The following is a 10,951-nucleotide window of genomic DNA, read 5'->3' on the forward strand; positions in this document are numbered from 1 at the left end:
TGTGGTTCTACCTATCTGTTGGGGAACTGTGTGAGCACCAGACCCATTTTACACTCATTCAGTCTTATCTTGCCATCCCCTGAAGCCCTTTTGCACAGTAGGGGCTCCCCACCTGCGGTCTCTGAAATTAACGGGACAAGATGACTCTAACTGGGAAATGTAACATCTTTGGTGAGGTGTGATTTATATAATGTAAAACTCACTCAAAGGTCACAATTCTGTGACTTCTGGTATAGTCACAGTGCAACTGTAACCTAGTTTTAAACACTGCAATCTAATAATTTTCCCTCAAGTTAAAAAAAAAAAAAAAAAAAAAAAAAGAATGAAGCACTGGGCGTGGTGGCACACACCTTTAAACCCAGCACTCCAGAGGCAGAAGTAGCAGATCTCTGTGAGTCTGAGGCCAGCCTGGTCTACAAAGAGAGTCCAGACCAACAAAGGCTACACAGAGAAACCCTGTCTCAAAAATCAAAAACAAAAACAAAAAACCATGAAGCAAGCCCAGTGTAGTGGCACATGCCTTTAATCCCAGCACTGGAGGCAGAGGCAGGTGGATCTCTGAGTTGGAGGCCTGCCTGGTCTACAAAGCAAGTTTCCAGACAGCTAAGGCTACACAGAGAAACCCTGTCTTGAGAAAACAAAACAAAACAAACCCCATGAATCAGATGTCATTCTACCACCTGCTCGGCCGATGGTGAACAGTGACACACTTTGTGTATCTGTGCATTTAGCTTCTTCCAAAGGTGGCGTCATAGGCAGGATTTGTTTTTTACATTTTTTCACATTACTTATGATGTGTTCAAGAGTGATCCACAGAGCCCAGGCTGATCTCAAACTCACTAGGGCCCTGGCTTACCTGATCCTTTTGCCTTCTTCTCCTGAGTACTAGAATCCAAGCATGTGCCACCACGCCTGCCTTCACACCTGCATGTGCCACCACGCCTGCCTTCACACCTGCATGTGCCACCACGCCTGCCTTCACACCTGCATGTGCCACCACGCCTGCCTTCACACCTGCATGTGCCACCACGCCTGCCTTCACACCTGTTTCTTCATGCATCAGGCTTCATTGCGCTCCTTTTAAAACTTAGTTTACAGGTGTGAGCATTTTGCTTACATGTAAGTTTGTGCAAACCTGGTGTCTATGAGCCAGAGGAGGGCGTTGGATCCCCTAAGACTGGAGCTAGAGCTATGAGCTGCCATGCGTCTCCTGGAAGGGAAGCCTGCGCTCATGGGTGCTCAGCCATCTCTCCAGTCCCCCCAGTTAGTGATTTTAAAAGCAAGTAACAACTAAGAGGAAATGATCTGGAGGGGTTGTTTAGATGTCCCTGGCTTCAGGATATGGGCAGTGACATCTGGATAGTCCGGTGACCCTAAGATGCATGAGAGAAGTGACACACCCAACAATCCCGTTGTCCTCAATTCCACTTTCGAGCCACGTTGTCTTTCTTCTTGTCCATGCTTCACGACAGTGCGACCTACTCTCACTTTTTCCTCGATGCCACAGAGAGATTTCTACCTCAGAAATTTATTCAAAGTTCCTGTGACCTCATATTTACAAACCTACAGACTCTGTCTGGGCTTATCTTCTTGACCTTTCCATGCCTTATGAAGGATGTCAATCATTTCCTGTGACTTGAAAAACCACTTCTCATCTTGTTCCATGATGGCTTCCTTTTCTCTCCTTTGTAGGTGTACCTTCTTGAACTGTACCCCAAGTCACCTTTTTTTTTTCTTTTTCTGCTGATGGCTCAGGTCTCCAGGCTCTACAAGTGACTGCCATCTTTACGGTGGTTGTCTGCAGGCTTGCAGTTGTGTCAACCAAGCCAGTTCCTTCCTTTGTGTTGCTAGTCCAAGTCCAGCGGCCCACTAAGCATCTCCAGCTGTGTTTTATATGTTCTTTCACCTCGAAGTGTCAAAAGGAAGTTACTGTTCTTGAGCCCCAAACGCTGTCCCTGTTCCTTGCATCGCCACCATCTAACCATTTGCCCAAGCCAGCGAACTAGAAGCCACCTTCAATCCCTCCTATCCTTCCTCCTCCTCAGTCAGAGACCATCTTTTCTGAGTTTTACGTCTTACGCATTTTTCTAGCCCACATCTCTTTGCATCCACCTGTCATATTACCCTGGCTCACCTAAGAATATGAGGTGTTTGAGGGCCAGTCAAGACATCCTTGGGAGACATTAAAGCGTATAGAATATAGATCAAAGGTGGAAGCCTTGGAGAGAAGAGACAAGCAGAAAAGTGCTTGGCCTGGAACACTGAGAGGGTGTGTTCAGAAGGACAGAGCATGTTGTTAAGGAAGGAGGAAAGAGAGGTTTGGAAGGAAGCTGTGCTTACCACGGCCCAACCAGATTGGATGTTTGTTTGTTTTTGCAGACAGGATCTCATACATAGCTTTGGCTTGCTTGGAACTCACTGTGTTCTTTTGTTCTGTTTTTCAAGACAGGGTTTCTCTGTGCAGTCTTGGCCATCCTGGACTCACTTTGTAGACCAGGCTGGCCTCGAACTCACAATGATCCACCTGCCTCTGCCTCCCGAGTGCTAGGATTAAAGGCGTGCACCACCACGCCTGGCCTGGAACTCACTATGAAGGCCAGGATGTCCTCAAACCCACAGACATATCTGCCTCGGCCTCCCGAGTGCTGGAATGAAAGACGTGTGTCCCCAAGCCCGGCTCAGTCTGGATCTTGTTTGTATTAATGCTGTATATGAGTCAGTGCACCTTCCACGTGGAAGTCAGAGGACAACTTTGGGTCCTCACTTCCCACCTTGGTTCAGGCAGGTCTCTACTGTTCACAATTGCATACCCGGGCTGGCTGGTCTGCAAGCTTCAGGGGTCCTCCTGTCTCCACCTTCCAGCTCTCAGTATGAGAGCTAGGATTCTGGACATATAATTCTATGCTCAGCTTTACGTGGACTCCGAGGATTTGTCCTCATGCCTGGACATTGGTCACTTACCCAAAGAACCATCTCTACAGCCTCAAACTGAGGTTTTAGGAAAGCATAAATTGGGCTGGGGCTATAGCTCAGTTGAGAGAATTTGTTTCGCATCCCCGTGGACCTGAAATTAGTCTCCAGCACCACAAAAAGAAGGTGAAATGATGGGCATTGTGACAGAATAATAGTTGGAATTCTGACATGTCATTGAGGGAGCGATGAAAAGAACAAGTGAGGCTGACAACGTGAGGCCACCAGGGACTGTGCTGTTTCCCCTTTGTTAACCGTACATTTGCCAGCTCAGTGGTGCACTCCTGTAATCCCAGTACTCGGGAGGTGGAGACAGGAGGACCACAAGTCTGGGTTACATAGTGAGATCTCTCTTCTCATGAAAACACTTATCTGCACAGATCTGCCCAAGGTGGGGCCAGTTGGCACAGTGACAAGGAAGGAGGAAGGACTTACCGTGCCCTGCCCATCACTGGGGATTTATACAAGCTCAATGACTGAGGCAGTTTCTTTCTTTTGTTTTTTGAGACAGGGTTTTTCTGCGTAGCCCCGGCTCTCCTGGGAACTCGCTCTGTAGGCCAGGCTGGTCTCGAACTCACAGAGATCTACCTGTCTCTGCCTCCTGAATGCTGGGATCAAAGGCGTGCGCCACCACATCCCGGCCAGGCATTTTCTTCAATGGTGTAGTCGCTGGTAAGGTGCTCATGTTGTTGTGCCCATGTTCCTCTAAGAAACCCTAGTGGAAATTATTGGGTCATACAAAAAAACAAGATATGCAAGTAGAAGGGGCGCTAGCTGGGAATCAGCGGAAGAAGGGACACACACACACAAAAGGCAAGCTTTGCGCATGCGCGCCATACCTGGTTTAGGTTTGTTGGCCGGCTGGCTACTTGGATGAATCCGCGGGGCCTCAGGAAAGGTAGGCAGTTACTGTAAGATGGGACTACAGCTAGCTCTTAGGGCTCACACAATTGCATTAAACCAACCCAAGCTGTCTTCGAGTAAATTGATTGCTAAACCTGATTTCCTCTGCAGAGTCCCTTTGCCGTGTAATGTAATGTAATAGTGGGCACCAACAACAGTGAGTCAGAGTTCTGGCCACTGCTGGCTGTGCTAGAAGATCAGATTAAGTTGGGGTTTAGACAGTGAGGCAAAGAGCAAGGGCAAAAACCACTCTGTGGAAAGCATGGCTGAGACAGTCGTAGTGTACACATGCAATCCCAGACCGTGGAGGCGGGAGGATCCTTGAGATTTTTGAGGCTAGCCTTAGCTACATGGTAAGTTCCAAGACAGCCTGGGCTAAGAGTGAAACATTTCCAAAACCCAAAACCAAAAGGTGTATGGGTGAGAAAAAAATAAAGAGAAGCTGGAAACAAACGTGGGATTGAGAGTGACAGGGAGTCCCTGGATATAGCCTTTCTGCTCTACGTCTTGGGGATCTGACGTCATTTCTGACGCATGGCGCATGGCATCCAAGTAAATCCTTCCTAGTAGGACTCTCACCTTCTTTCTGCAGACTTCTCTACCGTGTGCCCAGCTGCTGCTTCACAGCCCAGAGGTTGTCCATGATCCATGCCCACATCCATCCTCCATCCCATCCGCTCTGCTCCAGTCCAGGCTGCTCTCTCATGGGGAGACTGGGGTAACTTCTCTTGGGCTCCCTCTTAGGATCCCACTCTTCTCTTCACTCAGGAGCCTATCTTTTGCTCTCTTTTCAAAAGCACACCAGGTCCCATGTGTCCCTATCTAAAGCTATCTGGTGGTGTCTCGTTGCACTTAGAAGAAAACCCAAGTTCTTTGTCGTGACCTCTAGGTCCTCCGTGCTGAGCCTCTGGCCACAGATTTCCACTTCTTCCTGTTTGTGGAAGAACACCAAGTTCATTTCTGCAGCAGCCCACTGTCTCCAGATCTTCCCACAGCTTCCTTCTTATCCTCCAGGCCTCAGTTTTAATCACCCAGATCAATTGATACGTCAATCTTTTGAGATGATCTTACACTGTAGCATAGGCTGACCTGAAACATGGCTTCAAGTTTGGTGTAAGCCTCCTGAGTAATAAAATTACAAAGCCGTCATGCCTGGTTCCCAGCCTCAGTTTAAATATTTGACCCCTTGACTTAGGGTGTTTTACACATTGCTCTCTAGTCAATCTTGCAAGAGCTATTCATAGTTTTATTATTTCTGAGTGTTTTCTTATTTGTGAATACATTTTAATCCTACCTCTTGACCCCTTAAATTCTGAGTCCTTAAGGATAGGGACTTTGCTGAGCTTGTTTGTCATTTTTCCTGAGGACTAGAAGGGGACACAGTTGACACTCAAAGAATAAATTGGGAGTCCTTTTTCATGGCATCTCCTAGGTCAGCTGTGTCAAGATGACACCGAATGTCTCTTTCCAGACACCGGTCGTCATGAACTCACTGAAGTGGATGATAAACACAAACGTTGCCCTTTCTATGAGAAGCACACGGCCAGGGAAGTAGCTGCTGATGCTCTGGGTGAAGAGTGGAAGGGTTGTGGGGCCCAGATCAGCGGTGGGAACGACAAGGCTTTCCCAGGAAGCAAGGTGTCTTGACCTGGGGCATAGCGTTCCTGCTGTTGAGTGAGGGGCACTCTCTCTCCTCCTCCTCCTCTTCCTCCTCCTTCTCTACACCTCCTCCATAATTCCTCCTCTTCATCATCCTCTTCCTCACCTCATCCATATTTTCTCCTCCTCTTCCTCTGTTTCCTCTTCTTTTTGCTTTTTTTTTTTTTTTTTTTTTGCTTGCATTTTTTTTAAGACAGGGTTCCTGTGTGTACTCCTGGCTATCCTGGACCTAACTCTGCAGACTGAGCTGGCCTCAGATTCAGAGATCCATTTGTGTCTCTGCTTCCCCAGTGCTGGGATCAAAGGTGTGAGCCACCACTGCCTGGCAGATAAGGGGCATCTTGTTATGGACCAAGGAGAACTAGAAGGAGGAAGCAGAAGTCTGTTCAGGATGCATTGTGGGTGCCAAGCTGAGTGTTCTCAACTTGGCAATTGTTAAAAAAAAAAAAAAAAAAAAAAAAAAAGGAGAGAAGCGTTCCTAGACTGACAAGACTACTATGCCTCGGCATACTGTGCCTTGGTGGTTGTGGACCAAAAGAGCCAGTGGAATCCGGAAAAAAGAGCTTTTCCATCTCTCTAAAGGAGATGGTGTCCACTAACATGTTATCACAAAGCCCTTACAGAAAGAAGGTGAGAGGCCCAGGACCAAAGCACCCAAGATGTACTATCTTGTTACTCCACGTGTCCTGTAACACAAACGCTGTCATATTGCTCTGAAGAAACAATGCACTAAGAAAAGCGAGGAGGCTGCAGAACGTGCTAAATTTTTGGCCAAGAGAATGAAGAAAGCCAAGGAAAACTGCCAGGACAGACTACCAAGAGATGTGGGCCATCCTCACTGAGCGTTTCTAATCCTAAATCTGAGTTCAATCAAAAATAGTCTTTAAGGCAGGGCATGGTGGCACAGGCCTTTAATCTCAGCACTCAGGAGGCAGAGGCAGGTGGATCACTGTGAGTTTGAGGCCAGCCTGGTCTACAAAGCGAGTCTAGGACAGCCAAGGCTATCACAGAAAGACCCTATCTCAGGGGTGAGGGGGGAGTCTTTAAGAGGAACAAATAAGCCTGTTGCAGTGGCACATGCCTGTAATCCCAGCACTTGTGAGGCAGAGGCAGGCGGATCTCTGGTCTACATTGTGAGATCCAGGTCAGCCAGCGCTACATAAAGAGACTGTCTCAAAAAATCCAAAACCAAAGCATCCAACAAAAAGAAAAGAAACAAACAAAAACCAAACCTTCAAAAGAAGTAACAAATTAATCATCAAACCTTGAATCTCCAAAACAAACAAAAAGAATAAACGAGACGCTAGAGTGATGGCTCGGTGTTTGCTGCTCTCATAGAGGACCATACTGTGCAGCTCCCAGCTGCCAGTAACTCTCCAGGAGAACTGATGCCCTGCTCTGGACTCCACAGGCACTGGCAACACACACACAAACACACACACACACACTGAGTCTTTTGTTTTTCTGGTTTTTGTTTTGTTGGTTTTTTGAGACAGGGTTTCTCTTGTAGCTCTGGACTAGCTTTGTAGACCAGGCTGGCCTTGAATTTAGAGAGCTCCGTCTGCCTCTGCCTCCCCGGTGCTGGGATTAAGGCTGTGTGCCACTATTGCCCAGCTACAAAATAAATCTTGACAAAAAGAATAAATTATTTCAATAATATTTATTGAAACAATTGGGTGTTGAATGTAGGACTTTGAGCTCATGATAGAAGTGTTCCACCCGTGATCAGTAAGCCCAGGCTAACTAATAACCTTTTTTTTCTTCTTCTTCTTTGATAAAACAGTCTCACTCTGCATCCTTCCCTGGGCTGCAACTCATTATGTAGACAAGGCTGGCCCCAAATTTGCATCAATTCTCCCTCTTCTGCCTCCCGAGGGCTGGGATCACAAGCATGAGCTGCCATGCCTGGATGAATAACTTTTTTACTTTATTTTATTTTTCGAGTCAGGGTCTCTCTACGTAGCCTTGGCCGTCCTGGACTCACTTTGTAGATCAGGCTAGCCTCGAACTCACAGAGTTCCGAGTGCTGGGATTACAGGCATGTACCATCACAAGCAGCTTTACATTTATTTTATATGCATGGGTGTTTTATCTGCACGTATGTCTGTGTACCATGTGCATGCCTGGTGCCTACAGAGGGCAGAATAGGGCGTCAGATCCCCTGAATCTGGAGTTACAGATGGTTGTGAGCTGCCCTGTCGTTCCTAGGAATCAAACTCAGGTCCTCTTGAAGAGCAGCCAGTGCTCTTAACCACTGAGCCACCTCTCCAAACCACGAATAACTCTTTTTTAAAAATTTAAAAACAGTTAAAGGATATTTTGATTCTAAAGATGATAAAAGAATTTCTCACCTACTTTGTGTGTGTGATTTGAAATTCAGTAGTAAATGTTTCTTCAAAGCTCAAAGTTTTTTGTTTGTTTGTTTGTTTGGTTGGTTTTTGCAGACAGTGATTTGCTAATGGCCAGGCTGGCTTTGGATTTGTGACCCTCTTGTGTCGGCCTCCTGAGCGTTGTGATTACCGATGTGTGCCACCTCACTTAGTTCCAACAAACAACTCCCCACCCCCTTACTCCCATTACCTGGCCAATGGAATATGTGGCCAATCAATAACTCTTGGGCCCTGGTTCTGGAGGCAGAAGTCATGAATGCACAGGTAAGAATGCAAAGGCAAGAGCAAGCACTGTAGCACGGAGGCCTTCTACCCACTCCTTCACAGTGCTCATGGAGATTCCCCCGTGCGTCAGGGGTTCCCACAGACGGATCACGCTGAGGAGCTCACAGTGGCCCTATGCCTACAAACGGCCTCCCAAAAAACTGCCTGCAGGGCACTGACCTAAATCACTTGTTCCTCAGTGATTGTACTCTTCAACTCTGAGCCTCAAAATTTCCTCTCATTAAGTCAACAAGCATTTTCCAAGAAGAAAGAGATGCCCGAGGTGCATGTGCCTTCCTGTGTGGTATGTGTATGTGTTTGTGTGCGCGAGCGCGCGTATGCGTGTGACTCAAGCCTCTGCCTGCCTTGAGGGTAACCTCAGCATTTCCTTCCAGCCCTGCTTTCCCCGAGTGGTGGCTGGCAGCATTCTGAAAATGTTTTCTGGAGAAAAACTGAGCAATGGTTTTGCCATGGGTGGGCCTTTGATCGTGTTCCTCATGCCAGCCCTTTATATATTGCCTGGTGGCCATGGCGAACACATCAGGCTCCAGAGGCCACAAGGAAATCAGGCCTTACTCACTCTCTCGCCATCACCATGATCTTCTCCACAGGTACCGCTGGCTCTGCAACCCACCACGGCTTCGGCTCCACAGCTCTTATGATACTAGGGGAATGAGACAGAAACAGCTGCACCAGGTGGTTGCTGGACAGCAGCTGCTGTGACTGAAGCTGAGGTGTGCAGGGGCACCTGACCCATAAACCTCATAGCATCCTTCTCTTTCTCCAGGACCAATGAAGCCTGCCGTGATGGCGCTTTGCTTTATAGGAACCTGTCTGGTATTCTGCGGCTCATCCTTTGGTGCACCAACATCAGAAGATATAAAAACTATACTTGATCACTTAAAACTTGAGTCGAAGGAACTTTACGAAGATTATGTAAGTGCCCTTAAGATTTCTTTTCCAAACCACTTCTTTAAAATACCTTATATTGCTCTCTAGAATAGCTATTCTTTCTCCAGCTATGGAAGCCAGAGAGGGGTGGGAAAGAACCAGACAAACTGGGGTGGAATCTATGAAGGAGTAAATGCACTACCAGAGGGGACAGAGGCAGGCTAGCCCAAGGCCCCAGGACCAGGCAACTTTCCACAGACTACACGATGCATGCTCATAGCCATGTTTCTCTTTAAAATCTCCAACTTGCCTAGCTCACAGTCCTACTAAATAAGCATCCACGCTGGAAGTGTGCCCTTAGGGATGGGCCAGTGTGACTTAGGAATCCCCTGAGAGCAATGAGAGCCAGTGTGAAGAGCAAACAAGGTCCTGGTGGAAGCAAGGTCTCTGACGCCTCTGGTTAAGGGCAGTTGACTGACTAGGCAGCTATCTGTACATGTGCCGTTGAAGCACCCTGGAAGGCCCTCCTCCTTGCCAGAGCCTGCAGGGGTTTATATAGCACAAAACCCAGTAAGTGTGAACACTTCACTTTCCTCACACTGGAAACGACAGTGACATGTCACCTGCCCTGGCTTTAACAGACTCGAAGGTAGATGTGCTGAGCCACCTAAGGCTGATGTGGTCTTAGCAATCTGGTCTTGCCCAAAATCTGTCTGTTTTGAGGAGGAGGAGGGTAAGGAAGGACATTGAGTCCTTCATTTCTTTGTTTGAGAAGCTCTCCATAGCATCTCAGAGGCCTTTCCAGGCAGGCAGAGACCATCCTCTATCAGCAAGTAGCATCGGTGGCATTTACGCGGGCACAAAGAGGAGGGAGCTGCACAGACACACAGATAAGCCCATTTCCCACTTACCTCAGACACTGAGCCTCTGAGAAGAGGTTGCAGAAGGCTGGCCAGCCTCAGCCAGAAGGGCAGAGAAGCAGGAGGAAGAGAGCCTACCTATGAGGCCCGTTAGGAGTCATGGCCAACCTGAGTGGGTATATGCCATGTCTGCTTGCTCATAGGCCAACTGTGCCTTAGAGCCCTACAGACATGGGGTTAGTGATGGCCTAAGCCTCACAGAGTTTGTTGTACCAGTTAGACAAGGTCTGAGCCAAGCTAGACACAGAGGAAGCACTGGAAATGAGCTGTTCAGATCTCTAGGGGTTATTGCAAGTCTTCTCTCACAATAGTTCAAACCTCTTTCTACAGAGCAAAAAGGCACCAGGCATCTTAGCAAACGAGTCACTACAGCTGCCATGTTTCACCCTGGGCCGTGAAGCATCGGCCAACATCTCGGTCATCAGAGCACATCTGGAGAAGGTCAAAGTGTTGACCGAGAACAGAATAGATACTACCACTGTTATAAAACGGCTCGACGACATCAACTGTTTCATCCCACTGAAGTTAAACATTTCTGGGCCTAAAGATACTAAATTCTTTGAGTATAAAACCTTCTCACTGACTGTTTTAAAACGGTTCTCAGACTGCATGGCAAAGCTGGAGGCTAAGAACAGTGTATGCTGAGTGGTGGAGTAAAGAACTCTAGAAAAGGCTGGAGTCCCCGGCAGCACCTGTCCTGGGAGGGCCGAGCTTGCAATGTAGGACTAACTCGAGATCACGCCATTGTTACTAGCCTTGTTATTTATATGTTTTTATTATGTCCACTGAAATCTTATGCCCTTGTCAGGGCTGGAAGTGGCAGCTATATTTATTTATTGATATTTATGTACTGAGCTGTTAACGCTCCTTGGTGGAGCCCTCGGTGTCTATTTAATAAATTATATTGATATGATCTTATAATCTGACTTGTAGTTTGTGATGGGGTTGAAATCA

General features: G+C 47.4%; 1 protein-coding gene across 1 annotated transcript; it reads left to right on the forward strand.

Moving 5' to 3' along the window:
* The first annotated feature begins 8,923 nt into the window (after window positions 1-8,923).
* LOC127203102 (interleukin-31-like) lies at window positions 8,924-10,642 on the forward strand. The gene is made up of 2 exons (XM_051161903.1): window positions 8,924-9,122; window positions 10,328-10,642. Exons 1-2 carry the CDS (start codon window positions 8,979-8,981, stop codon window positions 10,640-10,642), a joined length of 459 nt encoding a protein of 152 aa, XP_051017860.1. The 5' UTR covers window positions 8,924-8,978.
* The last annotated feature ends 309 nt before the right edge of the window (window positions 10,643-10,951 follow it).

Source organism: Acomys russatus, chromosome 19 (genome assembly GCF_903995435.1).
Source record: "Acomys russatus chromosome 19, mAcoRus1.1, whole genome shotgun sequence".
NCBI classification, from domain to species: domain Eukaryota; kingdom Metazoa; phylum Chordata; class Mammalia; order Rodentia; family Muridae; genus Acomys; species Acomys russatus.